Raw genomic sequence first — 14,735 nt, 5'->3', positions numbered from 1 at the left:
GTGACAAAGCAAGACTCCATCTCAAAAAAAAAAAAAAAGAAAATTAGCCAGACACAGTGGTGCATGCCTGTGGTCCCAGCTATTCAAGAGGCTGAGATGGGAGGATCACTTGAGCCTGGGAATTCAAGACGGCAGTGAGCCACAATCATGCCACTGCACTCTAGCCTGGGCAACAGAGTCAGACCCTGTCTCAAAAAAAAAAAAAAAAAAAAAAGGAAAAAAAAGAATCTTTAACTCCTACCACTCCCCTTCCCAGAGCCCGGGCCACAGAGTCCCCCACCTGGGTCTGCCTCAGACTAATGTCTGAAGATTCACAGGGACATGCTGTGGGCCTGCCTAGTTACGCAGGCAGCATGCTCCTGAAACACAGGTGTAAACCAAGCTTTCTTCTGAAACAGTGAGGGAATCACCAGACTTTAAAGAATGTAAGGAAATCCTGGAGGAGTGTCCTCACTGATCCATCTTTATGAAGCCGGGACTTAACTATCAGGATTTTCCTGAAAGCCTGGTATCACTGTGGACACTTCCACGAGTCCCAGAATCTTGCCTCTGAGCCACCTCCGCCACTGCCAAAGGGTAACGCTGCGGATGCAGAGATGGGGCAGCCTCCTAAGTCTCCTTTCCCATGATGCAATCCCTTCCTGTTCTCCACCAGCAGCCAGGTCACCGTGGAAGGGGACGGCCCACTCCCTCTCACACCCTGCACGCTCCTGGACCCACCATCGAGGCCCCCCCGCTCGGCCTTCCTGGCTGTTCCCCACAGCCCTAGAGCTTCCTCCAGCCCAAGGCCTTCTTCTGGCTGTTCCCTGTGCCCGGGAACGTGACTTTGGCAGAGGTGAGGGGAGGAGATTCCAGGTACAGGGGACAGCCAGAGGAAGGCTTCTTCTTTTTCTTCTTCAAGTTTCTGCTCAGATCTCACCTCCTCCAAACAGGCTTTCCCTGGCAGCCCTGTCTAAAACAGCCCTGCACCCCACCCCATCATCCCTTTCCCATCACGGTGCTGTACTTATTCTTCCAAGCACTAAGCGCTATCTGGAATTTTATTCTAGGCTTCCTTACTTATTGTTAAACCACCATGCTTTCCCCCAGAACATCACCCCGTCCCCCAGAGCAGGGAGCTTGTCTATCCCATTCAACTCTGTCTTCTTGCACAGAGGAGGCATTTGATATACATCTGAGGAATGAGAGGATGAACAGGCAGGCGGGCACGCAACGGGCAAGGGACAGCCAGTTGGAGCCCTGTCCCCAGGCCACCCATCTACTCCACCCTGACTGTGTCAAGGCTGGGAACCAAGGAAAGGAGAATGGAACACTCAACAGCCCAGCTGGTACATCAATACTTTGCTCCATGACTTCACCAGGAATGCGCATTAGAAATGACCATAGGAGGCCAGGCGCGGTAGCTCACACCTGTAATCCCAGCACTTTGGGAGGTCAAGGCAGGTGGATCACAGGTCAGGAGTTCAAGACCAGCTTGGCTAAGATGGTAAAACCCCATCTCTATTAAAAATACAAAAAATCAGCCGGGCGTGGTAGCAGGCACCTGTAACCCCAGCTACTTGGGAGGCTGAGACAGAGAATTGTTTGAACCCAGGAGGCAGAAGTTGCAGTGAGCCGAGATTGCACCACTGCACTCCCGCCTGAGCAACAGAGCAAGATTTCATCTCAAAAAAAAAAAAAAATACATGGAAGCCTGGTCTCGGGGGGAACTGACTGCTGTGCTTTAACAACTGCAGAGGGGCTCTCGGTCCTTCCCATGATGGCAGAAGGGAGGCCCCGCTCTGCAACCTGGGCGGGGTGGTTTGGTTTCTTGTACTGATCTAGGGAGCAAGTGAAGTTTCTTGGAAATTTAAGAAAATGGAAATTTGCTTTCTGATGAGTATTTTGCACCATAGTGAATTAATATTTCTCTGGCTTCTAATAAAAATTGCCAACTCAGGCTGGGCATGGTGGCTCATGCCTGTAGTCCCAGCACTTTGGGAGGCCGAGGTGGGTCGATCACTTGAGGTCAGGAGTTCGAGACCAGCCTGGCCAAAATGATGAAACCCCATCTCTACTAAAAATATAAAAATTAGCCAGGCGTGGTGGCAGGTTCCTGTAGTTCCAGCTTACTCAGGAGGGTGAGGCAGGAGAATCACCTGAACCCAGAAACAGAGGTTGCAGCAAACCAAGATCACTGCATTCCAGCCTGGGTGACACAGAAAGATTCCATCTCAAAAAAAAAAAAAAATATGCCAACACGGAGACTCATTTTGGCATTTAATACAGACTGCCAACTGTCAACCGTTGCTGTGTATGTTGGCCTTATTTCCATGATTAGAATATAACATCCTGGAGGCAGATCATGACTTCAGTTTATTTTTGAGTCTTACATTGCAAGATGTCTTAGACAAAAATGAGTGTCCAATAAACTCTTGCTGAACATACAATTTAAAAAATAATGGTGGCTCACGCCTGTAATCCCAGCACTTTCCGAGGCCGAGGCGGGTGGATCACAAGGTCGGAGTTTGAGACCAGCCTGACCAACGTGGTGAAACCCCGTCTCTACTAAAAATACCAAAAAAAGTGAGCCAAGCGTGGTGGCACACGCCTATAATCCCAGCTATTCAGGAGGCTGAGGCAGGAAAACTGCTTGAACCTAGGAGGCAGAGGTTGCAGTGAGCCAAGATTGTGCCACACTGTACTCTAGTCTGGGCGACAGAGCGAGACTCCCATCTCAAAAAAAATTTAAAAATAATAAATAATAAATTTGTAAAAGCTACACAGATGCCGAGTGCAGTGGCTCATGTCTGAAATCCCAGCACTCTGGGAAACCGAGATGGGAGGACTGCTTGAGCCCAAGATTTCAAGACCTGCCAGGGAAAATAGCAAGACCTATCTCTACTTAAAAAAAAAAAAAAAAAAAAAATCAGCCATGCACAGTGCTGTGTGCCTCTAGTCCCAGCTACTCAGGAAGCTGAGGTGGGAGGACTGCTTGAGCCTGGGAGACTGAGGCTACAGTGAGCCATTCATGATCAAGCCAGTGTGCTCCAGCCTGGGCCACCACGCCCAGCCTCTGTGCCCAGCCTCAACTTTATTTAAAAGGAAAAGCCAGTGGGAAGAGTTTCCAGTTACAGTTCCATCACTAACTCTCTGTGTGATGCGAGCTGGTTACTTAATACTGTCTCCATTTTGCCTGTAAAACATGACCACGCACTGGCCCTCTCCCCTCTCCAGCAAAAATAAAGTCAACAGAAATCTTAATTACATCAGAAAGGTGCCAACCTATGGCTTAAAAATCCTATCTCTCCAAACATGTGGCACCACACGCATGCACCATCTAGAACTTCCACCATCTAGAACTTTCCTCCTTCCGGAGGAAACCCCGGGTCTCGCCATCAGGACTCACTTGCAACGTAGAGGGCCACTCTGTCGTTCTCTTTGTGCCGCAGGAGGTTTTCTGCATAGTTGAGGCGACTGCCTTTGAACCACTCCGGGACATCTGCGATTCCTTTCGACGTGTCCACAACCTATAGAGAACCACAACAAACCGAGATGCACACACACGAGAGACAGGCCACAAGGGAGCTAAACGCGGTTCTGCTGCCCAGGAAGCTGGCTAACTCACTGGCCCAGACCATTTTTTTTTTTTTTTTTTTATAGACGGGGTTTCGCCATGTTGGTCAAGCTGGTCTTGAACTCCTGACCTCAGGTGATCCGCCCACCTTGGCCTCCAGAGTGCTTGGATTATAGGCGTGAGCCATCACTCCCAGCCCTAGAGCATTTTTAAATCATTTTATAGACTGAACTCTGAACTGGCCTAAAGGCTAGAAACTGAAAGTAGGAACTAATGCCAAGGGAAAATAACCATCCCAGTAATGTATACATTCCACAAATATTTATTAAGCACCTACTTAATGAGAGATACTGAAGACAAAGACAACGTCCAACACATCAGGCTCTGCCCAGGAGAGCAAGCTCCGGGGACCACCTGCCCCTTTCCCACAACTTCCAGGAGTTTCAGGCTTTGCCTCCTTCCTTGGGGTCCCGGAACCTTGATTTTTATTGTCAAAGTCCCAAAAGATCAACATTTCAAAATGGTTTGCCCCAAAGAGACAATAAATTAGACTTTGAACAAGAGCACTTCTTGTTCCCAGATACTATTGATTTACAGTGTAAGGGGTTGAAAAGTTTTCTAAACTCCAGGTCACAAAAATAACAAAACTCCTGGCTAGGCACAGTGGCTCATACCTATAATCCCAGCAGTTTGGGGGGCCGAAGAGGGCAGATCACCTGAGGTCGGGAGTTTGAGACCAGCCTGACCAACATGGAGAAACACCATCTCTACTAAAAACACAAAATTAGCCAGGCAGGGTGGCGCATGCCTGTAATCCCAGCTAATTGGGAGGCTGAGGCAGGAGAATTGCTTGAACCCGAGTGGTAGAGGTTGCAGTGAGCCGAGATTGAGCCACGGTGCTCGAGCCTGGGCAACAAGAGCGAAACTCCATCTCAAAATAATAAATACATAACGTAACTCCTAATAGTTTAAAAAACTATGACAATGTGGCCAGGCATGGTGGCTCACACCTGTAATCCGTGCACTTTGGGAGGCCAAGACAGGTGGATCACCTGAGGTCGGGAGTTTGAGGCCAGCCTGGGCAACATGGTAAAACCCTGTGTCTACCAAAAATACAAAAATTAGCCAGGCGTGGTGGCATATGACTGTAATCCCAGCTACTCAGGAGGCTGAGGCAGGAAAATTGCTAGGAACTGGGAGGCAGAGGTTGCAGTGAGCCAAGATGACACCACTGCACTCCAGCCTGGGTGATACAGCGAGACTCTGTTTCAAAAAAAAAAAAAAAAAAAATGCTGGGCACAGTGGCTTACGCCTGTAATCCCAACACTTTGGGAGACTGAGTGAGGCAGGCAGATCACCTGAGGTCAGGAGTTTGAGACCAGCCTGACCAACATGGAGAAACACCGTTTCTACTAAAAATACAAAATTAGCTGGGCATGGTGGTGCGTGCCTGTAATCATAGCTACTCAAGAGACTTGGACAGGAGAATCGTTTGAACCCTGGAGGCAGAGGTTGCGGTGAGCTGAAATCATGCCGTTGCTCTCCAGCCTGGGCAACAAGAGTGAAACTCCATCTCAAAAAAAAAAAAAAACAAAAAACAAAACGTCCAGGCACAGCGGCTCACATCTGTAATCCCAGCACTTTGGGAGGCCGAGGCAGGCAGATCGCAGGCTCAGGAGTTCAAGACTAGCCTGGCCAACATAGCGAAACCCCATCTCTACTAAAAATACAAAAATTAGCCAGGTGTGGTGGCGTGCACCTGTAGTCCCAGCTATTTGGGAGGCTGAGGCGGGAGGATCGCTTGAATCCAGGAGGCAGAAGTTGCAATGAGCCGAGACCACACCATTGCACTCCAGCCTGGGTAACATAGCAAGACTCTGTCTCAAAAAAAAACATCTACCACAATGTAAATGTACTTAATATCACTGAAGTGTACAGTTAAAAATAGTTAAGATGGTTGCATACATAAAAGTTTATGATACATGTATTTTAACATAATTAAATCTTTTTGCTCTGAGACAGGGTCTGGCTCTATAGCCCAGGCTGGGTGCAGTGGGACAATCATAGCTCACTGAAGCCTCAACCTCCTGGGCTCAACTGATCCTCCTACCTCAGCCTCCTGAGTAGCTGGAACCGCAGGCATGCACCACCATGCCAGCTAATTTATTTTTTTGCAGACAGGGTCTTGCTATGTTATGTTGCTCTCAAACTCCCGGGCTCAAGAGATCCTCCCATCTTGGTCTATCAGAGTGCTGGGATTATAGGTATAAGCCACTACACCCAGCCCCAAATATTTTAAAATTAAAAACAAACAATCAAAAAAACCCTACCATTTACGATCACTCGAGTTCCCAGGACAGAGCCTGGGGTCCCCACACAGCGGGCTGCAAAGTTCTCAATGAGTCTGCGATAATTTCATGCCAGTTCTCTAAGGCAATGACTTTTTCCCATCCATATGAGATTGTAAAAGAAGATACAATTCTATATTCCCCAAAATTAACATTTCACTTTGAAGTACCGCCACAGAAATAAAGAGATCACATGCACAGAAAAATCTCTACTTACCTCATCATACATGCGTGAGAAGATGATTCCACTGAATTTCCAGAACTCTGCCCAGAAGTCTGAATATGACTCAACAGACCAATGGTACAAATCATCATAATTCTCTAAAAATAAAATAGCTCAGATTAACTTTAGGAGGGAAATCTCAGCAATTCATTAATAAGATGGACACACCTCAGGGGCCTCGGGCATATCCAAGCGAGCCAAAGTCATCTGAGGAGAAATGGTCTAGTGGAGGAAGGAGCTTAATTTTTATTGACACAAACCCAACACCTCTAGTCCCCAAAAAGAACAAAAGCTGAGGCGGTGATTTTTTGAGTCATCTTCAGTGATTTTATATCTTAGCCACCATGCCGAAGAACACAGACTCTGGAGCCCAAATGCCTGGGTTCAAAGCCTAGTTCAGCCATTTATTAGCTTTGTGACCTCAGGCAAGTACAAAATGGAGATAATTAACAGCCCCCGTCAAACCACAGGGCTATTGTGAGGATTTAAATGAGCATATGTGGAAAGTGCTTAGAATAGGGTCTTGGAAGTGACCACAGCAGCATTAGGAGTTTGCCATTATTATACCATACAACCTTAGGAAATTAAGTCAATACCTTGGAAAACCCAGAAGTTCAAAACTGGTAGTCTGTTGACTACTTCTCAAGGCCAGTATAAAGTTTGGGGGCGGGAGGGGAGGAGTTACTTATTGTGATTTTTGAATAAGCAATACGTTCACAAGACTCAAAATTACAGAAGCATAAAAAGTTATATGGTAAAAGGTCTCCCTCCTTCTACTCCACAACCATCTAACTTTTTATGCCCAGGGGAGTTCCTCCTTGCAGATTCCACTCAATTACATTCAAAACAACTTTCCCCACCAGCCAGACATGAACTGGAAACTGATACAAAGACAGGTATTTAAGTCCTAAAGGAAATTTGATTTCACTGCGAAACTGACCCCAGCCTAGCTGAGGACTCTTCACCCTCTCAAATGCACAGGATCCAAGCGGACTGGCCGCAGTGCACCAATCAGCCCTTAGGGATAGGGAGAATTTCATCCTATGGGGGACCAAGTGAAGCCAAAATACAGTGCTCCTGTTGCAAAGCACGAGGCTCCAGGAAGGCAGAGACTGGCAGGGATATGATAACATACCAGGAAGATGGCCAATGAGGTATCAGGAATGGGGGAAAGGCATAATACCACCGCTGAGCTGAATTATCCTACTGCCATCAGTCAATCAAGATTGCCCATCATGGCCGGGCACAGTGGCTCACGTCTGTTATCCCAGCATTTTGGGAGGACGAGGAGGGCAGATCACCTGAAGTCAGGAATCTGAGACCAGCCTGACCAACATGGAGAAACCCCATCTCTACTAAAAAGACAAAATTAGCCGAGCGTGGTGGCACATGCCTGTAATCCCAACTACTTAGGAGGCTGAGGCAGGAGAACTGCTTGAACCCGGGAGGTGGAGCCGAGATCACGTCACTGCACTCCAGCCTGGGCAACAAGAGGGAAACTCCATCTCATAAAAAGCAAACAAACAAACAAAAGATTGTCCATCCTCACTGTTCCCAGCCCAAAGGGAGAAGAGAGGAAAAGAAATGATGCTCCGCCCTTCAGCAGTGTACCCTCTGACTGTTGTGTCCCGGAATGGTCCTCAGTCACGCCGAGCTCAGAGGGCTCACGAGAACTGGGGCAGCAGGGACAGCTGAGAGGATTGCTTTAGCCTGAGCTCAAGGCTATAGTGAGTTAAGATCCTGCCCCTGCACTCCAGCCTGGGTGGGTGACACAGTGAGACCCCATCCGCAGCAAGAGTGGCAACTTCACGTGGAAACTTGCGCACTGTTGGCAACTCAGCCTTCTCATTGAATACGACTCTTCAGACACACTCTTCTGCTCCCACACTCCCCACCTCTACCAGGGAGGAGGCTGCAGCCCGCAAGCCCAGGTCTGATTCAGCCTACACGAGCTGGTCACGCTTCAGAGCCTGTTCTTGTTTTTAAGGACTACTTTGTGAATGTGCATGTCCACCGTGTGCAGGGATCATGATCATCTTTCTACCTAGTATATGTTCTGCGAAAGTAAGCACGCAAGTTCTTTTTTTTTTTTTTTTTGAGACGGAGTTTCACTCTTGTTGCCCAGGCTGGAGTGCAGTGGCGCAATCTCAGCTTACCACAACCTCTGCCTCCAGGTTCAAGCGATTCTCCTGCCACAGCCTCCCGAGTAGCTAGGATTACAGGCATGTGCCACCACACCCAGCTTTGTATTTTTAGTAGAGATGGGGTTTCTCTATGTTGGTCAGGCTGGTCTCAAACTCCTGACCTCAGGTGATCCGCACGTCTCGGCCTCCCAAAGTGCTGGGATTACAGGCATAAGCCACCGTGCCCAGCCTTATAAATCCATTTTAAATGAAATTCTGGCTTCTCCTGAGAAAAGTGAGTACCTGACTGTGGTCGTCAGCCAATAATTATCACCTCCAGGCATTCATGCCCCTAGATGGTTCCCTTCCCAACCTGAGCAGAGGTGATCTGTGTCACCAACAGGGTACTATGGAAGTGGCCAAATATGACTTCCAAGGCCAAGTTGTAAGGGTCACTGCAGCCACGTGGCCCTCTTGGGTCACCTGCTCCGGGAGAAGCCAGGGATGGGTTGTGAGGATGCTCACGCAGTCCTAGGTGGCGTATGGCAGACGCCTCCTATGCTACCTTGTTGCCACCACTAGCACTAACTTACTGACGTGTGAGTGAGCTCTCAGGGACAGGTGCGTTCCCACAGCAGCTCTGGTCAAGCCTGTAGATGACTGCAGCCTGAGGGACCCTGAGCCAGAACCACGCCACTAGCTACTCCCCAATCCTGGCCCACAGAAACTGAGTGGTAATAAAGGTTTATTCCTGTTGTAAGTCACTAACTCTTGGGCTGATTTGTCACTAGCAAGAGACAACAAATGCATTGTCCACACCACATAGTGACAGTTAGCTAGAACTGGGAGCAAGGCCTCATCTGGCCCTCACACAAATGCCAGAGGCAACAACTGACCGGAAGGCAGACTACAGCTCCATTGCCTACAGCTACAAAGTCTTTTGTTTTTCTTTTTTTGAGATAGAGTCTTGCTCTGTCACCCAGGCTGGAGTACAACGGCACAATCTCGGCTCACTGCAGCCTCTGCCTCCCAGGTTCCAGCAATCCTCCTGCCTCAGCCTTCCAAGTAGCTGGGATTACAGGGGCATACCACCACTCCTGGCTAATTTTTGTATTTTTAGTGCTTTTTTTTTTTTTTGGGGACGAAGTCTCCCTCTGTCACTCAGGCTGGAGTACAATGGTGCGATCTGGGCTCACTGCAACCTCCACCTCCCGAGTTCAAGCAATTCTCCTGCCTCAGCCTCCCAAGTAGTTGGGATTACAGGTGCCCACCACCACACCTGGCTAATTTTTGTATTTTTAGTAGAGACGGGGTTTCGCCATGTTGGTCAGGCTGGTCTTGAAATCCTGACCTCAGTGATCCGCCCACCTTGGCCTTCCAAAGTGCTAGGATTACAGGCATGAGCCACCATTCCCGGCCCTTTTGTATTTTTAGTAGAGATGGGGTTTCACCCTGTTCACCAGGCTGGTCTCAAACTCCTGATCTTCAGGTGATCCGCTTACCTCAGCCTCCCAAAATGCTGGGATTACAGGCATGAGCCACCGTGCCCAGCCCCCGACAGCTAAAATGTCTTAACTGAGACTTCATGCCTTGGTTTGTTCAGCTGTGAAATGGGGCTACAGCTCCCAGCTACTTGGCATGATTATTGAGAGAATTACATTAGCTGATACGTGTCACGTGCCAGAGGGGGTCTGGCATATAGAGCGAGCTCACTAAATGGAACTATTATTAATACCTTGGGCACCTGTCTGGTCCCTACAGGCTTCTGAATTTTCAGCCCTTCTTCCGCTCTACCTCTGAAAATTTGGGCCAGCTTACACCTTCCAATCTTAGCTGACTATTTTATCTGCCCTGTTTTTACTCATTTTTTTAGAGACAGGGTCTCACTCTTCTGCCCAGGCTAGAATGCAATAGCATGATCATGGCTTACTGCAGCCTCAAACTCCTGGACTCAAGCAATCCTCCTGCCCCTGCCGCCCAAGTACCTGAGATTACAGGCTACCTGCCCTTCTAAACCGCATTCTCTGCTAAGCCACTGCTGTTGTGCTGGACCCCCTATTAACTCCAACAGATGGCAGCAGGTTCCAGAGATCTGGAAGCAGTGAACGTGACACAGGCTTTATTGCAAACTTACCTACATGGATGGTCCGGGGGCAGCAGGCTGAACAGAAGAACCACAGCCGCTTATACAATGCATGTAGTTTACACACCACCTTCACTTAGCACCCTCCCCTAGCACCTTCCACCTGGTAACCTTCACTTAACCCAAAAAAAAAGGGCCTTCCTTGGTCCTCACGTAGAGCTTGTGTTCCATGGGATGGGTCAGGGGTTCAGATGTTCCTCATAGACAAGGGGTAAATCGGGTTGGCCACTCCCGGGTTCCTTAGCTTGAAGCTCCGAACACAAATTCTTCTGAAGTCACGGCATCAGGTGCATCTGCCGTACAGTAGTGCGGTACTCAAAACGGCAACACCGATGCCCTACTCGTGGAACACCCAGTGTCCACTAACTTGTGGCACTATCATCTTCACATGAGCTCTCTCCCCCAGCCACCCTGAGCTATTTGAGAACAGGGCCCAAGCCTTCTATTTGTTGGCAAACTCCACCCCAGCTGCTTGCAGAGAGACCCAACGTGCAGCTTGTGGTACACAGAAGGACACTTGGCACAGTCCTCCAAAAGAGCATGTCTTTGAAACTGGTGCCACCTCCCTGCCCCCTAATTACAGAGGGCTGGTACATGTCGCACATCTGCCAGACCTTGCTAGAGCCTGGAACCACATGCGCATATGCCAGGCTGGAGCTGCGGCCGCCCCCAAGGAAGCTGCATCAGAGCACCCCAGAGTCCCACACGGGTGTACAGGGAGTGCACAGGTGGGTTCCACTGGATGCAGTGACAGGAACCAACCAACTTGCAGCTCCAGTAGTGGAAAATGAGGGTAGGTGACCCTACCAATGCTTCCCAAAATGCAGGGATACAAACTTCCTGCCAACTTTGGTCTGGGAAGACAGGCTCACAGGAGAGGCAGCCAGAGTGGGGAACATCCCTCTCTTCCTCCCTGGGGCTTGCAGGGCTGGAGCAAGGCTGCTGAGGATGTGTGCCTTGCTCTCTACGGACCTCCTGTCCACAGCATGGCCCTATACTGTACACAGGCTACAAGCGAGACTCTACTGGGACACAGAGGATACAAGTTCACGGGCACTGTCTCTAAGCAAGAAGAATGCTCACAAATCCACAAAAAGGCAGGGCAGGATGAAAGCCCAAATTACATGTGCTTGGAGAGAAGAGGGAAGGCAGAAATATTCAAAGAGAATAATCAAAAAAGATTGCACTGGAGCTGGATCTTCAAGCAAAGCCCAAAGCCTCCAGAGCCAGGTATATGAAAGGGGAGAGGCAGGTGGAAAATCACCATCAAGAGTGGTAAGAGGGCTGGGCTCATGCCTATAATCCCAGCACTTTGGGACGCCGAGGCAGGTGGATCACCTGAGGTCAGGAGTTCGAGATCAGCCTGGCTAACATGGTGAAACCCCATTCTACTAAAAATGCAAAAAAAAAAATTAGCTGGGCACGCTGGCACATGCCTGTGATCCCAGGTATTCTGGAGGCTGAGGCAGGTGAATTGCTTGACCCAGGACGGGGGAGGTGGAGGTGACAGTGAGCCAAGATCATGCCACCACACTCCAGCCTGGGCTACAGAGCCAGACTCCATCTCAAACAAACAAACAAAAACTGAGCTCTATACCTTGAAGATCCTGTTGAAAAAAAAAAAAAAAAAAAAAAAGAAGAGAAAAACTGAGCTCTAAATGCCCAGGGAGGGGCCTCACTCAGTTCCCAACAATGGCTGCCATGTTGGGAATGCAGACCCAGCATCACAGGCCTTGGGTTCTCGGAGGTTAGAAAGCTTGCTTTTCATATGTGCTCTCTCAACTTTTATTTATTTGAAACAGGGACTTACTTTCACCGTCTGCAGTGACCAGGCTGGTCTCAAACTCCTAGGCTCAAAAGATCCACCCACCTCATCCTCCCCAAGTGCTGGGACTACAGGTGTGAGCCCCCACACCCAGCCCCCTCTCCTAAATTTTAAATGCAGGCAACTCAACAGTGTGTCTCCAGACCAAACCTGACCCGTGGCCACCAGTCTGAGAGCCCAGAAAGAGGGAAAGGAGTCCCGCAGCTGCTTGGGCCCTCCCAGCACTTGCTCACGATTACTCCACAACCCCACGGGCTCAGGGCAGAGCTGAGTGTTGGGCTTGACCATCTCATGTCGACCCCCAATGACTCAGGTCCTGTTATGCCCATGTTACAGATGAGGAAATGAGGCATGGGGAGATCTAATGACTTCCTCCTGGAAAATGGTAGAGCTAGTTCAAAATGCAGGTGGTCAGATTACAGATCTCCTCTCTTCCCCACTTCCCATGGAGGCAGGTGGTTTCACCCATCTCACAGGGCTGCCTGTACCTGAAATTCTTTTATAACATCAGGGCTAGACAGGCACCAGATCAGCATTCTATTACTGCTGGCAGAGGATAGGCAAGGTGACACAGAGGAAGAACCTAATCCCACGTCATAGCCTCCTGCTTCTTCCAGGGTCTCCAGGCTGTTCTGCCCTAATTCCACACACAGTGATTTACCAGCTGCTGTCTGGAAGCCCTGGTTGCTACAGGACTAAACCTGTTTTCAAGCGAGAGAAAGGGAAGGAGAGGAACAGCGCTGGCTTAGCATAGGAAAGGGACTCTGTGGAAGATCCCCCATGCTGTGGGGGGCCTGGCAGCTGCCAGGCAGCCGCCTGCAATTCTGTGGTCAACAAGGAACCACTGAGAACTTCTGAGCCAAGGAGTGGCAAAGTAAGACCTGTGTGCTTCAAGATTACTTTGGCAAAGCAAGCAGGATGCAAATGGGTGGAAAAGCAGGAAGCAGGAAAACCAACTACTGTCCGGAGAGGAGGAAAGGAGGCCCCAGAATCCCTGGCACATGGCGGGGACGGTGGGTGGGGTGGGGCTGCAAAGGAGGGGAGGAGAGAAAGACATGCGGCTGCAGCGCAAGACTTCTGGTGCTGGCCAGGTGACTGGGGTGTCCATTCCTGTGAGCCTCGGCAAGAACAGTAACGCCACCAACAGAAACAAGGGAGTCCCTGCCGCCGGTGGAGAGGGTAAGGAGGAGAGGCCCTGAGTTAAAAATCCGGAGGAACACCCAGGGGAGGCAGGGGTAGAGAGGTGGAGCTGGTAGTTGGGCAAGCCAGCTAGAGCTTGGAAAGAGCACCCCTACCTACCCACACCCAGAGAGGCAGTTTCTGATTCAAGGGGATGGCTGGAAAGTCTTTTACTAGGTTCTGTTTGGGGGCCGGGAGTGCGGACGAGGGCAAGGGCTCCCACCTGACCATCCATCCAGGTGCTGGCCTCTAGCAGGGGCAGCTGGAGATGGGGGAGGTCGGGGGGCAGAGTGCACGGCACTGGGGGCTGGCAAAGGACCCCCACAAACAGAGGAAGAGCTGCAAGTCAAAAAGGCCCTATGTACAGGAGGAAGCCCCCACAGGGGTGACCTTCCCGAGGAGAGGGCGACCCCCATATGCAGAGGAGACGCCGCAGTTAGGAGGTGCCGGGAGGTGCTGTGGAGGGGTGACAGGAGGGAAAACCCCGCAGTTCGAAGGCCTCCTAGCCATCAAGTGGCTCCTCCCGCCCCAGAGCAGGAAAGTAGCCAAGGAGAGACCACCCCAATCACCCTGCACGGCCCCCGCCCGCCCCCGCAGGCCCGGCCGCGCGCCCGGCTCTCACCCAGCGCCAGGCCGCAGGCGGCGCTCACGGCCGCTCGGAAGCGGTCCATCTGCGTGTTCTTCTTGCTGTCCGGCTCCCACATCACCTGGCACTCCAGGATCGCCTCGCGCCCGGCGCGCTCCTCCTTGGACATGGCGGCGGCGGGGCGGCCGGGGCTAAACGAGGGCTGGGGGCCAGAGGCTGGGGCTGCGGCGAGGGCCGGGGACCGGGGACGGGGGCGGCGACGGCCCGGGAGGCCTGGAGGAAAGGGACGACGGCGACGGCTACAGGGAGCGACAGGCTGAACCGGCGCCGCCACTTCCCCGCGGGCCACTTGGCCCAAGCCCCGCCCCCGAATCCCCGCCCCCTGGCCAGGCCCCGCCCACACGCGTGTAACCCTCCGCCTAGCGTCTCGCCTCGCAAAGGAGTGCTCGCCGCGAGCCCGCGGCACGGGGCGGGGCAGGGAGGGGCCTGAGGGTGCGGGGCGCGCACGTGCCTAGGCCCCGGCTCCCCGACCTCACCTGGAGCTGGAGGGCGTTAGGGCAGCAGATGCAGAAACCAGGCATCTGAGTCCGTTGGCTCCTGCACGTGTGCATCATTCATTCGCTAGTTCTTCCTGCAGGTCTTTACTGAGCGCCTGCGGCATGCCGGGCACTTTTGGGAGTTTTGCGGACACAGCAGGGAACAAAGCAAAATTCTTTTTTTTTTTTTTTTTTTTTTTTTTTTTTTTTTTTTTT

General features: G+C 50.8%; 1 protein-coding gene across 2 annotated transcripts in view; it reads right to left on the bottom strand.

Annotated features, from left to right (window-relative positions):
* AACS (acetoacetyl-CoA synthetase) overlaps positions 1-14,357 on the bottom strand; it is a 78,590-nt gene extending 64,233 nt beyond the window's left edge. For both annotated transcript variants that reach the window (XM_032243990.1, XM_032243999.1), the window contains exons 1-3: positions 14,020-14,357; positions 6,122-6,225; positions 3,389-3,509 (exon numbers count right to left, since the gene is read on the bottom strand). In XM_032243990.1, coding sequence (XP_032099881.1) covers positions 3,389-3,509; positions 6,122-6,225; positions 14,020-14,152 — 358 coding nt within the window. In that variant the 5' untranslated portion in view covers positions 14,153-14,357. The remainder of the gene's footprint in view (positions 1-3,388; positions 3,510-6,121; positions 6,226-14,019) is intronic.
* Positions 14,358-14,735: the final 378 nt, after the last annotated feature.

Source organism: Sapajus apella, unplaced genomic scaffold, assembly GCF_009761245.1.
Source record: "Sapajus apella isolate SASKATOON/1434 unplaced genomic scaffold, GSC_monkey_1.0 scaffold2, whole genome shotgun sequence".
In the NCBI taxonomy this organism is placed as follows: Eukaryota; Metazoa; Chordata; class Mammalia; order Primates; family Cebidae; genus Sapajus; species Sapajus apella.
This window is presented reverse-complemented; position numbering and strand designations above follow the sequence as displayed.